The sequence below is a fragment of the Salvelinus alpinus genome, chromosome 7 (assembly GCF_045679555.1).
Source record: "Salvelinus alpinus chromosome 7, SLU_Salpinus.1, whole genome shotgun sequence".
Classification (NCBI taxonomy): domain Eukaryota; kingdom Metazoa; phylum Chordata; class Actinopteri; order Salmoniformes; family Salmonidae; genus Salvelinus; species Salvelinus alpinus.
Genome location: NC_092092.1, coordinates 36,466,668 through 36,486,663, shown reverse-complemented (window position 1 = coordinate 36,486,663; position 19,996 = coordinate 36,466,668). Strand labels below are relative to the sequence as shown.

General features: G+C 44.9%; 1 protein-coding gene across 3 annotated transcripts in view; it reads right to left on the bottom strand.

The window, feature by feature from the left end:
- Nucleotides 1-4,619: 4,619 nt before the first annotated feature.
- The window catches only part of LOC139580935 (serine-rich coiled-coil domain-containing protein 2-like), a 96,318-nt gene continuing 80,941 nt past the window's right edge, over nt 4,620-19,996 (bottom strand). The window contains exons 11-12 of one of the 3 annotated variants that reach the window (XM_071410098.1): nt 18,499-18,538; nt 10,444-10,650 (exon numbers count right to left, since the gene is read on the bottom strand). In XM_071410098.1, the coding sequence (XP_071266199.1) occupies nt 10,581-10,650; nt 18,499-18,538 (110 nt within the window). In that variant the 3' untranslated portion in view covers nt 10,444-10,580. Of the gene's footprint in view, nt 10,651-18,498; nt 18,539-19,996 lie in introns of all 3 variants that reach the window. The other 2 variants (XM_071410097.1, XM_071410099.1) reach the window with 2 other exon arrangements.

Here is a 19,996-nt window from a genome sequence, read left to right as displayed (position 1 = left end):
GTTCTTTAACCCCTTATTTTTGTTGACATACTTCTATTTGTTTGTAGGGGTTACCTTCAGATGAGTCCTGTGACACTTGTGGGGGTCGTAGACCAAACAGAGAACACCATCGTTTTTATGAGTCTCCCTTTCCATAGAGTGGTCGTAATAGTTTGAATGCTACAGACGTTTTCATGATAAGACAGATTTTCGAGATGACTCATGGTCTGACAAATACCGCTGTAGCTCGGCCACCTTCCACCGCAGATGCGGAAGGCCGACATAGGCGGATGTGGTGGATTGAGACGCAGCCCATAGGCATATTGAGACGCGGCCCATGCAACAAATATCTGATATCTCTAGCTTAAACTGAAGGATTTTGATGGAGATTGTTTTATGTTACTTAGATTGACCAATAAGAAATAGTTCCAAACCTCTGCCAATAGCAGCTAATTTTGAGTTTTCCCTCCCCACTTAGACCACCTGTCCTAGCAAAATTCTCGCTTGAGAAATTGCTCTTTATTAAGAAGCTATTTTTGTTTCTTTTTGACCATTTTCATTTAAAACAATCACAGTTGTTATCCAGAAATGATTGCTATAGAGATAAAGACGGCTGCATTGGCCCTTTAAGGCCCATAGTACATCTGCTATGCTGTGGCCAATGGTGAGAAAGATAAAGCTAGTGAGTAATGGGAGCACTATGTGGGTTTTATTGCTCAGAGGTCTCCATTTAGCTTGGCCTCTTGTAAATCACCTGTACTGCTGAGTGTGGTGCCTGGGTGGCTGATGGCTTTGCTCTGTTAAACCAGATTTACACTGAACAAAAAAAAAATTATCGACATGTAACGTGTTGGTCCCATGTTTCATAAGCTGAAATAAGATCCCAGCAATGTTCCATACGCACAAAGTTTATAATTATTTTCACATTCCTGTTTGAGCATTTCTCCTTAGTCAAGATAATCCATGCACCTGACAGGTGTGGCATATCAATAAGCTTATTAAACAGCAGGATCATTATACAGGTGCACTTTATGCTGGGGGCAATAAAAGGTCACTCTAAAATGTGCAGTTTTGTCACAACACAAAGCCACAGACGTCTCAAGTTGAGGGAGCACGCAATTGACATGCTGACTGGAGGAATGTCCACCAGAGCATTGAATGTTCCTTTCTCTGCCATAAGCCACCTCCAACATCGTTTTAAAGAGTTTGGCAGTACGTCCAACCGGCCTCACAACCGCAGACCACGTGTATGGCGTCATGTGGACGAGCGGTTTGCCGATGTCAATATTGTGAACAGAGTGTCCCATGGTGGAATTGGGGTTAGGGTATGTTTAGGCATAAGCTACGGACAATAAACACTTCCATTTTTTCGATGGCAATTTGAATGCACAAAGATACCGTGACGAGATCCTGGGGCCCATTGTCGTGCCATTCATCTGCCGCCATCACCTCATGTTTCAGCATGATAATCCACAGCCCCATGTCACAAGGATTTGTACACAATTCCGGGACGCTGAAAATGTCCCAGTTGTTCCATGGCCTGCATACTCAGACATGTCACCCATTGAGCATGTTTGGGATGCTCTGGATCGACGTGTACGACAACGTGTTCCAGTGCCCGTCAATATCCAGCAACTTCGCACAGCCATTGAAGAGGAGTGGGACAACATTCCAGTCTACTTTTTTTTAAGGTATCTGTGACCAACAGCTGCATATCTGGATTCCCAGTGATGTGAAATCCATAGATTACGGCCTCATTCATTTATTTCAATTGACTTATATCAATTGTAACTCAGTAAAATCGTAGAAATTGTTGCGTTTATATTTTTGTTCAGTATAATTCCTTTTCCCATCACACCTAGGTATTGGTTTACTTCCAGAGGTGGTGGCGTGGTGAAAATAGATCTCCACTGGCACACCACACTCATGGGAACTTCTGGGAACAGAGAAAGTTAAAAAGAGGACTGTATATAACCTGTGGGAAATGAAGCTGCCACAACCCTACAGCACTCTATTGAAAGAGAGGGTTTTCAATGACAACTTCCCCTCTTATGCCGAGATAAATATGCAACAGCTGAGTCCCCCTTGAAACTTTGCCCTCTTCCCGACATAGTAAAGAATTGACCTGAATGCAAAACGACTATATAAACTTCTTATGCCTGTGGCAGTCAGCACGCCATTTCATTAGAGCTGACAGATAGAGCTGCAGAGAGAGGAGAGCGTCACTGTGTGTGAGTAGTTTTGCTGCTCTTTGGGCTGTGTGCAGGCCTCGTGCAGTTGTTGTATTTTCAAATCAAAGTAAATTTTGTGTGCGCCGAATACAACAGGTTACAACAGGTTACAGTGAAATGCTTACTTACAGACTCTAACCAATAGTGCAAAAAAGGTATTAGGTGAACAATAGGTAAGTAAAGAAGTAAAAATACTGAAAGATAACAGTAGCGAGGCTATAAAAGTAACGAGCCCACATACAGACACTGGTTAGTCAGGCTGATTGAGGTAGTATGTACATGTAGATATGGTTAAAGTGACTATGCATATATGATGAACAGAGTAGCAGTAGCGTAAAAGAGGGGGTGGCGGGAAACAACGCAGATAGCCCGGTTAGCCAATGTGCCAGAGCACTGGTTGGTCGGGCCAATTGAGGTAGTATGTGCAGTGGGCTCCAAAATTACTAGCACCCCTAACTGGCAATGCACAAACAATACTTAAAAAAATATAAACAATATAATTATAGAGAAACTACTTTCTCTATAATTATATTGTTTATATTTGTTTAAGCATTGTTTGTGCATTGCCAGTCAGGGGTGCCAGTAATTTTGGAGCACACTGTACATGCATGTATAGATAAAGTGACTATGCATATATGATAAACAGAGCAGCAGCAGCGTAAAAGAGGGGTTGGGGGGGTTCAGGAGTCTTATGGCTTGGGGGTAAAAACTGTTGAGAAGCCTTTTCGTCCTGGACTCCGGTACCGCTTGCCATGTGGTAGTAAAGAGAACAGTCTATGACTGAGGTGGCTGGGGTCTTTGACAATATTTAGGGCCTTCCTCTGACACCGCCTGGTGTAGAGGTCCTGGACGGCAGGCAGCTTAGCCCCAGTGATGTACTGGGCCGTACGCACTACCCTCTGTAGTGCCTTGCGGTCAGAGGCCGAGCAATTGCCGTACCAGGCAGTGATGCAACCAGTCAGGACGCTCTCGATGGTGCAGCTGTAGAACCTTTTGAGGATCTCAGGACCCATGCCAAATCTTTTTAGTTTCTGAGGGGGAATAGGCTTTGTCGTGCCCTCTTCACGACTGTCTTGGTGTGTTTGGACCATTCTAGTTTGTTGTGGACACCAAGGAACTTGAATCTCTCAACCGGCTCCACTACAGCCCCATCGATGAGAATGGGGGCGTACTCGGTCCTCCTCTTCCTGTAGTCCACAATCATCTCCTTAGTCTTGGTTACGTTGACGGATAGGTTGTTATTCTGGCACCACCCGGCCAGGTCTCTGACCTCCCTATAGGCCGTCTCGTCATTGTCGGTGATCAAGCCTACCACTGTTGTGTTGCAGTCGTTCCTGGCCATGCAGTCGTTCCTGGCCATGCAGTCGTGGGTGAACGGGGAGTACAGGAGGGGACTGAGCACGCACCCCCAGAGGATCAGCGTGGTAGATGTATTGCTACCCTCACCACCTGGGGGCGGCCCGTCAGGAAGTCCAGGATCCAGTTGCAGAGGGAGGTATTTAGTCCCAGGATCCTTAGCTTAGTGATGAGCTTTGAGGGTACTATGGTGTTAAACACTGAGCTGTAGTCAATGAATAGCATTCTCACATAAGTGTTCCTTTTGTCCAGGTGGGAAAGGGCAGTGTGGAGTGCAATAGAGATAGCATCATCTGTGGATCTGTGTGGGCGGTATGCAAATTGGAGTGGGTCTAGGGTTTCTGGGATAAAGGAGTTGATGTGAGCCATTACCAGCCTTTCAAAGTGCTTCATGGCTACGGACGTGAGTGCTACGGGTCTGTAGTCATTTAGGCAGGTTGCCTTTGTGTTCTCGGGCACAGGGACTATGGTGGTCTGCTTGAAACATGTTGGTATTACAGACCTAATCAGGGAGATGTTGAAAATGTCAGTGAAGACACCTGCCAGTTGGTCAGCACATGCCCGAAGCACACGTCCTGGTAAGCAGTCTGGCCCCGTAGCCTTGTTTTTGTATGTTGACCTGTTTAAAGGTCTTACTCACGTCGGCTACGGAGAGCGTGATCACAGTCGTCCGGGACAGCTGAGGCTCTCATGCTTGCCTCAAAGCGATTTAGCTCACCTGGTAGGCTCATGTCACTGGACAGCTCACGGCTGTACTTCCCTTTGAGTGAATGAACACAGTCATCTCACCCTAGCCCGTCGATCCCTACACTCTTACCACCCTCACCCAAAACCCCATCCAAACCACTCATGTCCCACCACTTCTCTTACTGTACAAACCACTCATGTCTCTCTTTTCCAAGCGTCTCGTCCCCTTATCCCCATCCCAAACCACCACTGACTGCATCTCTCCTTGGTTCCTACCCTCTCATGCCAACCCCAGACCTAACCACTTCCTTTTCCCACCACATTATCACTGTGTACACACACACACACACACACACACACACACAGTAGATTGGGTGCAGTCTTTATTTGAGCGCTCAGCCACTCCGTAGCCTCAGAGACATCACAGCAAATAGGGTGGGGAGCAGAATCAAAACAAAAAGTAGTTCAACACGTTTAAGTTCATTCATTCATATTCAGTCTCAACACAACCATTTAAAGTGCATTTCAGATTGAGATGTTTCTTTTTTGACAAGCTCACAAGAATTCAGTGACAATTACACAGATATAGATATTGGATATCATAGACATAAATAATTAGTATTGTGTACAACAGTATGCTCTCAATCGTTAATCGTATTGCACATATTAAATAACAGTATAGCAAACATGGAATTAAAACAGAAGTGGCAGGAAGATAAACACAAATACATGAGGAAACACAACCGATCCTCTGAGCAGAGTCCCTCCGTTTTAATTTCCTGTCATAGGTGAGGAAAATAAGTTATACAGTACAATGTACAGTCAATGTGATGCTAGCGAGGTGAAAGAAACAGGACAGTAGTCATACAGTACATCTGCCATATTGATTAGTATATTCAAAACAGACTCATGTTATGGAGTTTAAGTTCAGAGCAGTGATATCAGACGACAACAAAGCAGAAGATTATGGACCTGAACCCAGTCCTCACTGTCCATAAGATAAGTGGCCAGGACTTTCTAATTACCAAGTGACCTGACCAGAAGAATAAAATACATTTTAAAAAACTCGGGTAGTGATAGCCCAATTTTTCTTTGGCAGGTCACAAGGTCTGGAAAAACTCTAGACAGACAGACAACTGCGTTCCAAATAGCCCCCTATTCCCTATATAGTGCACTACTTTTGACAAGGGCTCATAAGGCTCTGGTAAAATTTAGTGCACTATAAAAGGGAACGGGGTGCCATTTGAGATAATGAGGAACATTAAACATGAATTGAACAGATCGTAATGAGCAGCAAACACATGCCGCTGTTTACAATGTAATTTCATGAATTAAACTACTGTTTAAAAAAAAACGGAGGAAAAAAAAGTTAAGAGCCTAAAACTGAGATTTGTTCTAAATTCGGAAAGAGACGAGCAGCACAGCGGCAGATCTACTTATGACTGCTCACAAGGACAAGGGGGCACACCAGAGTGCATTGAGACGGCAGCAAAGCAAATCTGAACACTTGAAATTCAAAACGTCAGGGCTGAGACAACACTGGAAGCATAGCTTGGCCTGCTTTTTGAATACAGAGGATGCTTCTGTAGTGAGACAGACACAAACAGGTTTGCCCTTCCCAGTCAGAACGGGTTGTCTGTGTGAGTCTGGGACAGTGAATACTAAGTGAGGTCGGCATGCTAACATCTGATAGCCTGGGAGAGCATAATACATCCCTGTGTTGAACCCTGTAGAGGGGCGGAGGGAGCCCCACTGGCAGCCAGATGCCGCAAGGAGTGGGATTCACCTGTGAACCCAAGGCAGACCTCCTTCCTCTTTCAGCAACACAGCCGGGCAGTGGGACCAAGCTCCAGAACCACACTCATCTACATAACAAAATGTTATGTTCAGGACTGCGGGAAAGGAAGTCACAAAAGCAGGCACTTCTGTAATACACAACAACAGCAAGAGTGCTTTACGGTGAATACTGCTACGTGATGCTATCCCATGCAGTCATTTTGAGGGCGAGTTATTTATTTGACATTTGTTTAATCTACATACCATAATATGGTAAGCCAAGCAAAGCTAGACAACCAAAAAATAATAATGCATGACTAACAAATCACAACCCTTCTCAATAACTTTAATTCACTCCTATTTTGGGGGTTTTGGGTGAGAATTTCTCAGAGACAAACATGTTAGGGCTTCTGATCTCGTTAATATTTTTTTTTAAATATTCCTTCCCCCTGAACATTCTAAATCCTTTAAGTCAAGGACTCTGACTGTCAAACAGGAATTGATTAAATTAATCTCTTCCTCATCCCGACAAACCTCAAATAGTTTGTTTGTTCATCATTGAAGAGATTAAATGTATAAAAAGTATTTGGTTCTTATCTGGGTGGGATTGGAAGCAGCCGTGCATTCCAAATAGCAGAGTTGATGTTTTTCAGGTCCTGAGGCAGATTCAGAACAAGGTGATGTTGTACGCATGCGTTGTAGGGTTGGTGCAGAAAGCACTTCAAAACGCTTGACCTAAACCTATAAGGTGAGTCCTCGTGATGGCCATTAGGGGGCATGGCTTCCAATCATTTAGGAATGGGAAGACAAATACTTGGTGGCAGCAAAACAAGTGCTTCAGATATCAAGTACACTTACATCTGGCTTTTCATACGCCCATAACGAGAAGGGTTCATGGAGGCAACCAGCTCATTGCCCATGACTATGTACCACTGTGACTTATCTTCCATGACTAGAGCATAACTGTGTTGCATAGAAAAACATGTTAAAGCTTTAGTTGGGGAAGAAGAAATGCCAAATTAAGTTACAGAAATAGGCATTTTTATTCTCGTCTTTGAGACCGTTTTGACTGGGTGACGTTCCGCTCATTCTACAACGTACACGCAGCCAACTGAATTGGGATCAAAAGATCAGTTATGACATCAAGGAAATAAGGACCTGATAGGTCAAGGGTACAAATGGTGCCCGTTGGCTACTACTTAAAGCTCTCAAGGACTAAACATAGTAACAGACCAGGAAGTAGTTAGACATGATGGCTTTGAAGAAAAGCAAATGAGTCATTGTGTCCCTCTCCACCCTCCTTGACACTCAGACTTACAATGAGTGCATCACGGTGGGTCAATCACCTTTTGAGGAAGGAGTGAGAGAAGTAGTAGTGGGGGAAAAAAAATGGAGGGTTAAGTCTCAGCGGATGTCAAAGGAGCATGCCTGGCCCTGCTATCGACAGGGACACACTGAGCGTGTGCGTAACCCACTCGACATCCTCACACCCCTCCACCGTGCCACTCAGCCGTGTTACCATGCCAACTGGATCCGACTCAGAATCATTACGGATTCACGTGGACGTTGCCACCAGCCTCTGCATTACACCAGCAACATTGTTTCATGCTAGGAAATTATTTATCTTTCTTTCTGTCCCCTTCCATTCAGGGACCTGGCCTGAAGCACGTCTGCTGTGTAGTTGGGCTGAGAGGCTGAGCTCTTCTCTGGTGCAGCCTCATTAAGGTAGCATGTGGGTGACCCTCTACCCACAGACCAAACTAGACCTGCTCATGATGGAAGCACGGGGGGAACAAAGAAGGCTCAGAGAGCACCAATTGCACAAGATGGCTCCTCTGATCTCTTTGTTGTCCCCGTGTCGCAATCAAACTGCACCACCACACAGACAAAGACAGATACAGACGCTCGGTAGACAGAAGGGTACAGTGCAACATACAGCTACTTTTGAGAGTGCACTTAAAAGCGTAAGGCATTCTCAGGGTACAAGGCAGAAATAATAAAGGTGTTTCAAAACCAGAGAACACAGGAGGCTGCTGAGGGGAGAACGGCACATAAACCATTTGTTTGATGTATTTGATACCATTCCACTGATTCCGCTCCAGTCATTACCACGAGCCCTTCCCCTCCAAATGAAGGTGCCACCAACCTCCTGTGAGAGGGACATACTACTGGCTGTGTAGCAAGGGGAACTTTAGAACATCACTCAGCAAGTAGAATCCCCCCCCAGTTTAGCCAGAGGGACAACATCTGATGTAACTAACTATATTGTCTAGTCTATACAACCAAATGTTCCCCTTCAAGTCAAAAGGGATTCTCTGTTCCTGTAACCGTTCCACTGTGTTATATTGTCTTAATCCCTCTACCACACTGTTACACAGAGATTATATCAGGTAAATTAAAGTTCCTGTCTACAGAGAAATCAAAGTTATACTAAGCCCAACCACTACATACAGGCAGTAAGTAAAGCTTGGCTTGACATGAACTTTCTAAGCCACGTGTCCTTCAGACAAGTAAGACTGATTTTTATACTTGTCCGAAAATTCAAGTCACTTGTTTATCTATTTGTAAGGTTAAAATATTCAGTGTTCATGGAAAATCTTGACAGCATAGGAATTACTTGTCAATTAAGCTATTAAAAAATATATTTTCTTAAGACTTTGGCAGAATTACATGGCCAGTATTGAATAGGAGAGGATTTTAGCGCTTGCGAGACGGTTTTACAACCGGAGTATGCAGCATTTGTTTCATCAACTGCGCGCCCGTATCAACTGCGTGTCCGACATTTGCGGTTATACACGAGCGCAGGTGGAAATATATTTTAGGCCATCACATTAATACATGCTAATAGCTAAATAGTTAAGTAGTGAGAACAAGCCAATCTACACAATATGGCTGTTGTATGATATTACTTTACCTGCTATCTCCTCTGACAAGGTAATGCAAACTTTTCCAGCATTTTCATTCTCGACCAAAAATGAGCTATAACTGGGCAAATAACTCACTAACTAGCAATGAATATCAACATGTGCACATGCGGCTTGCTTTGATCTCAAAAACGCATCTCGTGACTGCATGATTGAAAGATCGCTTGTGCCTGTCAATGCAGGCCTACAATAATTATACTTTAAAGCGCTCTGCAGAGACACTGGTCCAATTCTGATCGGATTCGCCTAATTGTTTCAGTGATTTTTTTTATTTGTCCATTCGGACAACTTAAATCTGTATTCTTCATAACCATTTTTTTTTTCTTACTTGCCCCGGGAAAGCGGACAAGCATTAATGTCGAGCCCTGTAAAGTTCAACCCAATTGAGTATGTATATGTAACCCTAAATGCTATATTGAGGCCAGATAATGATAATAATGTGTTCCTACGCATGTTCATTATCTTGGGAAAAGTTTGGGCCAGAAAGTAAAGTTGCAATTGTAGCTTGTTGGGGCTGGAGGGAATAGAAAGTTAAGCATCCTGCCAGTTCCCACTTTGAAACAGAACTTCACAAAAACAATCTATTTATCTGCGCACAGACAGATAGTGTTGAAGCAAGTTTGAGGGGATAAACAATAAGCTGTTATGCTTGACTTCTTCGTCTCAGGCGATATCAAATGTGTGCATGGGACAATTTTTTTTGACCTCGAATGATTCTTATTGGAAGAGGTTAGATAAAATATTATTTTGGGTTATCTATTAAAGGACATAACCTATAAGTCTGCATGTCATCCTTTCTCACAGGGTAGACATGGTAACCTTACTAAGGGGAGGTCGGAAGCCTCTAGAAGAAGTCTGATCTTTTGGGTCTGAGTGGGTAGAGGGTGGTGCTGAATGGCCTTACTAGAGGGCACTGTTTGAGAATTTTGAGAGAGCAATCAGTGGCCCTTTGGCTTGGGGAGTCGTAAGAGGCTGGGAGGGCCTAGACCTCTGGCCTTGAGCCCACCACTCTCTGGTTCTCTGAGGCCTGGAGTCTGTCTGGGTGCTCTGGTCCGGGGGAAGGCGGGCAGGGCAGGGCCCAGAAAGGAGGCAGAGGACTGGGGTGCGGAGCTGTAGCAGGGTTGACCTCTGGAGGCAGGTGGGAGCAGACTCAGCCGTAACTGTGGAGCTATGTGGCCCGGCCTGAGACCACCCCCACCCTGGATTCCTCTCACCACCCTGGGGAAGCCTGCCATGGACGTCTGGGTGGTGGTGGTTGTGGTGGTGGTGGGGCCTTCATGTGGCCTCTCAGGGATGGAGGCTTTCTTCAGAGAGCCGGGGGACTGCGGGAGACAAGGGGGAGGGATCCTTTTGGCTGAGTCCAGCCTGAGTCTTGATCCAGGGTGGGGAGGAGAACATGTCCGTCCCTCCGGACCCTCGGAGTCACTGATCTTCAGCTGGGTGCTGAGCAAAAGGCTGAGATCTTCTGGGCCAGGGACACAGCCAGCAGGAGGGGTGGAAGCAGGGCTAGGGCAAGCCAGGCCAGAGCGGGAGCTGTGCTGGGCCTTGCTGGCCAGACTGTCCCCCCAGCCACAGCCAGGGTTAAAGGAGGCTGGCTCACTGGGGGCCTCGGTGTGGGCTGAGTTTGTTAATCTTTCCTGGGAGTGGGGTTGGTGCTGCCTGTTGGGCCATGGCCTGGAAGGCTGTAGTATTTGAGGCTGGGGGAGGAGAGAAACATACGTTAAGCATCTAAAACGGTATATAAACAAAACTATAGCTAGAACCATTGTACTCCATCATAACAAAAATAATCAACTCTAAATCATTTCTGTTCTTTGGCTTTTGAAACAAATATTTTGTACAGTCTATTATGCCTAAGCAATGTTTTTCCCAAAACAGCAGTGTCAGTCTCTTGACAGTTGCACAACAAGCCCACAATTCCCACGAGGCTGTACAATGTGTACCGTAACACCTCTCCCTTTTCTTATGAAGGTAGAGAAAGAAACAAACTGCGCCACATTCAACACATGAAACGCCGTCGGAGATGGCGCTTTTGATTCCGGGGACTCTTTGGAGTCTGCAGCCAGGCTTGTCACAGTGCTGCTGCGTGCTCCAGTACAGTAGTCGCAGTCTCTCTGCACTTATTAGCCATGATGTACCGCTGCAGAGGCTGGGTAGGAGAGGTCACCAGCACCATCAAAAGAGCCCTCCTCCTGCCTGCAGACTCGCTCGCCTGACTACACGTTGCTTCCTCCAATGACAAATAAGGCTGACATAGGATGGCAGTAGCTCTCCCGGGCTGTGTCTGGCCACCAGTCACCAGCGTACCAAGGTGCCCTGGCGTGCCGCCATGCCAGCACATCCTTAATTAGTGTAAAGGTTAGCGTGCACGCCGGGGCATCAGGGGCCTACTTCAGCCCGCTCATTAACATTTAACGCTGCTTTTTGGGTGGGGAAGATGGCGGCTGCCCGGCCTCATACACACCTACCTGTCAGTCAAACCATCACACAATATATATATATAAATAAAAGAGAGAGAAGCAGTAGACAGGCTAGCTGACTCAAAGGGAATTATCCTGTCAGATGACTCGTCTGTTTGGAGGGTGGGAGTTGGAGGCTGGCCAGGGCAAGAGGAAGTTGTTTATTTATCACAGCTGAAAACACGACAACAAATCCCCATGGAGAGGAAAGGTGAGGACTTAACTGCCTTTTTTGGGGCGTTTATCGCCATGGCCGATTAATTAAGGCCGATTTCAAGTTTTCATATTCGGTAATTTTTGAACGCCGATTATGGCCGATTACATTGCAATCCACGAGGAGACTGCGTCGCAGGCTGATCACCTGTTACGCGAGTGCAGCAAGAAGCCAAGGTAAGTTTCTAGCGAGCATTAAACTTATAAAAAACAAAATCAATCTTAACATAATCACTAGTTAACTACACATGGTTAATGATATTACTAGTTAACTTGCTTGTCCTGTGTTGCAATCAATCACAGCCCACTTCGCCAAAAGGGTGATGATTTAACTAAAGCACATTCGCCGGAAAAAAGCACCATCGTTGCACCAATGAACCTAACCATGAACATCAATGCCTTTCTTAAAATCAATACATAAGTATATTTTTTTAAACCTGCATATTTAGTTAAAATAAATTCATGTTAGCAGGCAATATTAATTAGGGAAATTGTCACTTCTCTTTTGCGTTCAGGGCAAGCAGAGTCAGGGTATATGCAGCAGTTTGGGCCGCCTGGCTCGTTGCGAACTGTGTGAAGACCATTTCTTCCTAAAAAAGACCGTAATTAAAATTGCCAGAATTTTACATAATTATGACATAACATTGAAGGTTGTGCAATGTAACAGCAATATTTAGACTTTAGTTACGGCCGATAAAATATGGAACGCCTCCGTACTTCTCTGAAAGAAACAACGTTTTGTTTTCGATATGATAGGTCATTAATATGGTCAAATCCAGAAACTAAGACTCGTATTTCTGTGTGTTTATTATATTATAATTAAGTCTATGATTTGATAATTGATAGAGCAGTCTGACTGAACGGTGGTAGGCATTCAAACTTTACTGCGTTTGCCAGCAGCTCTTCGCAATGCTTGAAGCACAGCGCTGTCTATAACTTCAAGCCTATCAACTTTTGCATTATTTAAACCAAATTCAACAGGTTTCCTTATTTATTTGAGACTAATTTTATTTTATTTATGTGCTATATTAAGTTAAAATAAGTGTTAATTCAGTATTGTTGTAATTGTCATTATTAAATATATATATATAAAAAAAAAAGCAATTTTTATTTTATTTTATTTATTTTTAAATCATCCGATTAATCGGTATCAGCTTTTTTGGTCCTCCAATAATCGGTATCGGCGTTGAAAAATCATAATCGGTCGACCTCAAATACTAACCTAATTGACAGAGTGAATAGAAGGAAGCCTGAACGTAATGAAAATATTCCAAAACATGCATCCTGTTTGCAACAAGGCACTAAAGTAATACTGCCAAAATGTTCCTGAATAAAAAGGGTTGTTTGGGGCAAATCAAATACAACACATTACTGAGTACCATACTATCCATACTTTCAAGCATAGTAGTGGCTGCATCATGTTATGGGTATGCTTGTAATCATTAAGGAGTGGGGAGTTTTTAGGGTAAAAAATAAACATATTTACATTTTAGTCATTTAGCAGACGCTCTTATCCAGAGCGACTTACAGTAGAGTGCATACATTTTATAACATTTTTTTTTTTTTTTTTTTTTTACATACTGAGACAAGGATAACCCTACCGGCCAAGAGCAGACCCTCTTATCCAGAGCGACTTACAGTAGAGTGCATACATTTTATTACATTTTTCTTTTTTTTGACATACTGAGACAAGGATATCCCTACCGGCCAAACCCTCCCTACCGGCCAAACCCTCCCTAACCCGGACGACGCTATGCCAATTGTGCGTCGCCCCACGGATCTCCCGGTTGCGGCCGGCTGCGACAGAGCCTGGGCGCGAATCCAGCCCAGCCTGGGCGCGAACCCAGAGACTCTGGTGGCGCAGCTAGTACTGCGATGCAGTGCCCTAGACCACTGCGCCACCCGGGAAGACACGTAATGGAGCTAAGCACTGGCAAAAACCTGGCTCAGTCTGCTTTCCACCAGACACTGGGAGATGAATTCGCCTTTCAGCAGGACATTAACCTAAAACACAAGGCCAAATCTACACTGGAGTTGCTTACCAAGAAGGCAGTGAATGTTCCTGAGTGGCTGAGTTACAGTTTTGACTTAAATCGAAAATTGAAAATCTATGGCAAGACTTGAGTGGTTGTCTAGCAATGATCAACAACCAATTTGACAGAGCTTGAAGAATTTAGAAAATAATAAAAATGGGCAAATACTGTACAATCCAGGAGTGGGAAGCTCTTAGACTTACCCAGAAAGACTCACATTATGTTGGGTACAATAAAAGGCCACTAAAATGTGCAATTTTGTCACAACAAAATTACACCGATGTCTCAAGTCCTGAGGGAGCTTGCAATTTGCATGCTGACTGCAGGAATGTTCACCAGAGCGATTGCCAGATAATTGAATGTTAATTTCTCTGCCATAAGCCGCCTCCAACTTCTTTTTAGAGATTTTGGCAGTACGTATAATCGGCCACACAACCGCAGAGCACGTGTATGGCGTCGTGTGGGCGAGCGGTTTGCTGATGTCAATGTTGTGAAAAGAGTGCCACAAGCTACGGACAACAAACAAGTTTGCCTTTTATCTATGACAATTTGAATGCACAGAGATACCATGATGAGATCCTGAGGCCCATTGTCGTGATAATGCAGGCCCCATGTCACAATCTGTTCACACTTCCTGGAAGTGTCCCATTTCTTCCACGGCCTGCATACTCACCAGACATGTCACCCATTGAGCATGTTGGGGATGTTCTGGATCGTCGTGTACGACAGCGTGTTCCAGTTCCCGACAACATCCAGAAACTTCGCACAGCCATTGAAGAGTTGGACAGTCCACAATCAACAGCCTGATCAACTCTATGCGAAGGAGATGTGTCACGCTGCATGATGCGAAGGAGCTGTCACGCTGCATGAGGCAAATAGTGGTCTGATCCACACGTCTACTTTTTTTTTTTAAGGTATCTGTGACCAACAGATGCATATCTGTATTTCCAGTCATGTGAAATCCATAGATTAGGGCCTAATGAATGTATTTCAATTGACTGATTTCCGTATATTTCAACTAAGTCAGTAAAATCTTTGAAATTGTTGCATTTCTATTTTTGTTAAGTGTAAATATCTATTTAATTTTCGATAAATGTGCAAAAATGTCTAAACATTTTATTATGGTGTATTGTGTGTAGAGGGGTGAGAGAAACAATTCAATCAATTTTGAATTCAGGCTGTAACAAAATGTGGAATAAGAATAACTGTAAATGCAGTTCTTCTTTTGATCCGTTGCACAGTGATCTGTGTACATAAATGTTCACATGTATAGCTTTGAGCTTCGACATCTCAGCAGATCAGACGCCTCAAAGTTTAGCCTTACCAGTCCTCAATTTATCACCACCATTCATTGACTATGGAGATGAATTCAGTAGTCCACACTGCCATCCGCTGGCCGCCGCTTTGCACTACACCACCGTGCCCAGTTTATATTTAAGTAACTTAGCAGACCATTTTATCCAGAGCGATTTACAGGAGAAATTGAGATTAAGTGCCTTGCTCAAGGGCACAGACAGATTCGCACAGGGATTTGAACAGGCGACCTTTCTGTTACTGGCTCAACACTCTTAAAACGCTAGGCTAACTGCCACTGGACCTAGCCCATCCTCTGGCACTGTGCTTAGAATCATTTACACACCACACTCCCCCTTATGTATTGGGCCGATCTCTGGCTTTAATGTCAATGCTGCTTTGATGGTCCTGGGGCTATTTCAACAGGAAAAACATTTTCCCCTAGAGTCCAGATAGTCAGGTACAGCAGGGACAGGTTCAGTCAGCAGGGTCCAGGACCTGAGAGTAGAGTAAGAGAGAAGAGGGGCCCCTGGCCCCTTTAGTAGTCTGCAGACTGACTGAAGGGGAGGAGGGGGGGGGGGGTCTGGCCTCTGGACGAGGCTTCATAAATAATGGATGACAACTCAAGGGGATTAGGGAGTGGCAGCTAACGACAGGTGACACAGCTTTCTTGAGCCCATCGTAGCAATGGAGAGGAGGAGAGAAGGGGAGCCTGGTTTATAAAGCCCAGCAGGTGCTTCAAGGAGGGATTCACCTTGCCTTCCCCTCAAAGCCAGAGAGGGACACAAGTGCATGCATGGGTGGGTGGGGGGATGGATAGTACCGCTCTACTGCCAAAACAGAGCTTTCCACTAGTCAACTCCCACCCACCCACTGTCTCTCTCTCTGCATTCATCACCTCGCCACCCGATCACTGATGTTCCAAAAACTGCTCAGCTCCGCTAATTTTATTTTAAATTCTTGCACGTCTGAATTGACTCCAAACACATTCGAATAATGACAATGGATACCCACAAGCAATTTCCAACGAGCACACAGGATTTCAATACTAATTAAAATTATTATAAAAAGGAGAGGGGGAAAAAGACCATAATGGAGTCTGCCGGATGACGAGACATGGGGGAAAGAATATACATTTGTAGACCAGTTCCATCTATCAACGTCCCCCATGCATTCACCACAAAAATAACATATGGAACCATGCAAAGAATTTCATTGCCAATGAAGGCCATAGAGATATGTTCAATTAATTTGTTTATGCGGACAAGTTCTTGCCTGGTTTAGATCTTATCTGTCGCAAATATATCAGTTTGTCTCTGTGGATGGTTTGTTCTCTGACAAGTCAATGCAAAGTTTCGGTGTTCCTCAAGGTTCCATTTTAGGACCACTATTGTTTTCAATATATATGCTAGCTTGGAATGCTAGCTTGGAATGTCATTTGGAAACACAATGTCAACTTTCACTGCTGTGCAGATGACACACAACTGTACATTTCGATGAAACATGGTGTTTCAGACACATGGATGGCGGCACATTTTACTTTTAAATTCGGACAAAAGAGATGTTTGATCTGACAACCTCGTTGGTTGTACAGTCTTATTTTATTTTTTTTATAAACCCTGAAGGATCTCAGTGTTACTCTGCACCCTGATCTCGCTTTTGACGAACACATCACAAATATTTCAAGAGTAGCTTCCCCCCCATCTTTATAACATTGCAAAAAACAAACTTGGACTAAAAATTACGCAGAAAAGCTCACCCATGATGTTCTCTCTTCAAGATTAGACAACTGCAATGCTCTACTTTCCAGCTACCCAGATAAAGCACTAAATAAACTTCAGTTAGTGCTAAATACAGACGGTAGAATCTTGATTAGAACCCCCCAAAAGGTATCCTATTGCTCCAGTGCTAGCCTGGCATCATGTTAAGGCTAGGGCTGATTAAGGTCTTACTCTGTCTCAACCTTTAAGTTTGTACTGAAGACTCATCTCTTCAGTAGGTCCTATGATTGAGTGTATTCTAGCCCAGGGGTGCGAAGGTGAACGGGCAGGGCACTGGAGTGATGAACCACCCTTGCCGTCTTTGCCTGCCCTGCTCCCCTCTCTCCACTTGGATTCTCTGCCTCTGACACTACTACGGGGGCTGAGTCACTGGCTTGCTGGTGCTCTCCCATGCCTTCCCTAGGCAGGATACATCACGTCTTGCCAGGCTTTTTACGCTATACTCCACTTAAGTGGGTTGAGTCACTGATGTTGTCTCCCTATCCGGTCTTGCGCCCCCATCCGGCTCGTGTGGTGGGGGAGATCTTCATGGGCTATACTCCGCCTTTTCTCAGGGTAGTAAGTTGGTGGTCTGTTGATATCCCTCTAGTGGTGTGGGGGCTGTGCTTTGGAAAAATGGGTGGAGTTTTATCCTGCCTGGTTGGCCCTGTCTGGTGTATTTCGCCTGTCTTATCTGGTGTCCTGTGTGATTTTAAGTATGCTCCCTCTCTCCCCTTCCAGTGAACTTGAGCCCTAGGACAATGCCTCAGGACTACCTGGCCTCAAGGCACCTGGCTGTCCCCATCCCTAGTCCATCTGGTCGTGTTGCTGATCCAGTTTCTTCTGTTCTGCCTGCGGCTATGGAACCCTGACCTTTTCACCGGACCTGCTGTTGAGAGAGTCTCTCTCTGCCTCTCTCTCTCTCACACACACAGCACCTGCTGTCTCGACCGCTGAATGATCGGCTTTGAAAAGCCAACTGACATTTACTCCTGAGGTGCTGACCTGTTGCACCCTCTATAACCACTGATTATTATTTGACCCTGCTGGTCATCTATAAAACGGTTGAACATCTTGAAGAATGATCTAGCCTTAATGGCCATGTACTGTTATAATCTTCACCGGCACAGCCAGAAGAGGACTGGCCACCCCTCAGCGCCTGGTTCCTCTAGGTTTCTTCCTAGGTTCCTGCCTTTCTAATGAGATTTTTCCTAGCCAACGTGCTTCTACATCTGCATTGCTTGCTCTTTGGGGTTTTAGGCTTGGTTTCTGTATAAGCACTTTGTGACATCTGCTGATGTAAAAAGGGCTTTACAAATACATTTGACTGATTGATTCAAATCAGTTGCTGTAGGTAGTCTGCTTTTCTGGCAAAAAACTATCCAACTAATCTGACTGGATTATAAATCGCTCTGGAAAGAAGCAGCTGCTAAATAACTACAAAGTCAAATATAGAAAGGTGGTCGATGCAAAACCAGACCTGTAGGGGGAAAGGGGGAGAGACAGAGAACATAGGAGGAGGTGGAGGGTGAAGAATGGAGGAAGGAAGAAGATGTGAATTGTTGTCCGAGTGCGGGCGATGCAGGATGACCCGATAGAAACACGTCAAACACAGATGAACTGTTCAGTCAAACTGCACCAGGGAGGGAACAACACCAGACAAAGGATAGATACGGGCATCATCAGACCAGGACCAGGCATTCCTCGTCATGCAGATGGGATAGACGGACGGAACAGAGGAAAGGAAGGAGGGATGGTTTTGAGAGAAATATGAAAGGGTACTGTACCACGCTGTATCGCTGATGTAATGCACAAGCTGTTCCACTCCTTGCCAAGGTCAGTGTGGGAGAGGCAGAGGGAGAGAAACAACAAGGAAGAAGGGAGAGAAATAGGAGGAGAGCGATTTAGGTTAGGTTGATGGAGGAGTCCAGAATGGACGGAGGGTCATCAGTCCAGTCTTCATTAATTGGTTGATCACACACGGGTATGTTTTACTACACAAAGAGACTGAGGCATGTTTGGTACATGTGTACCACACACACACACACACACACACACACAAGCATGTTCATTAAGAAATAGACGTGTTCTGTGCCGTTCAATGACACACTAATCTCTCGTGGACAGAGGCAGGTATTGTAGCGTCTTTCAACAGACTGTGGGATACGAAGACTAACAAGGAACTTTGTCACTGATCATTTGGGCAAATCACAATTTCGGAAGGGGTGGTTGAATCTTTCAAAGTTCTGAGGGTGAGTTGACATTTGGCCCATGCCATGGCTGACAGTTTACTTTAAGGGGGGGTGGAGACTTCGTTAGTCTCGTTTCTCATGCATCTCCCCCCCCCCCCCAGAACCGAATCAAGCATCTGACTCAATTACTCCAGATTTTAGTTCTGTGTTTCCGAGACTAATGACACACTGACAGCCTTCAATTACTCACAGCGCAAACACCTGGAACACTCACACCATGCATAGAACACACAGTCACCGGCAGTTATCCTCTTCAGTTACTCCCTCTAGTTCCCGGTTGCTCCTAAAAAGAGCTATGGCATCACTCAACCAATGGAGGGTGAATAAAATTCATTAAAAAAATTAGTTCAGTAACAGAGGGAACTATTCACTCATTAGCAGATGCGCGTGGAATGTCTCTTGACTGAAATGTGTGGGATCAAAGCACCACCGCTCTGTCGAGCATGACGGAGAGAACGGCTGATTCGGGGCAGGGATGAAGAGAGGGATGAGGGGATGGAGGGGAGGGAGAGAAACAAAGGCTGGGGAAGTTTTGGGCCTGAGGTGATACGGCCCCATAGTCCTTGGCGACAGGCGTCTACCAAGTCCCACAGATAGAGATCAAAGGGCAAAACGGAATGAATTAGCGGAGAGTTTCGCTCTCGCTCTCCATTTCGTCGTCATTTTCTCTCTTCTACTGAGGAGACTGGAGCACTTAGACTTTTCAGAGAGTTCTTACAATGAAAACGCCAAGGCTACACAATAACAGTGGGTGCTAGAGAAATTACTACCGAGGCAGATTGTGGGTCTCAAGTCTGCTCTACAGGTCAAGTATTGGAATGGAAGAGCCTTTCAACATGTCAGCCAGTTTGAAAACTAGAAAAGTGGGTTGCGATGCCGACATGTAGCGAGCAACAGAGAAAACAAATCCGTGACCAATTGAGGCAGCAAAAAGAGAGCTAACTGGAGAGGATATAAGATGATAACTAGAAGGGAAAAAGAGAATTTGCACTTGCTTGATGCTCTAAGACTCTAGGGACTGAAGCAGGGTGGC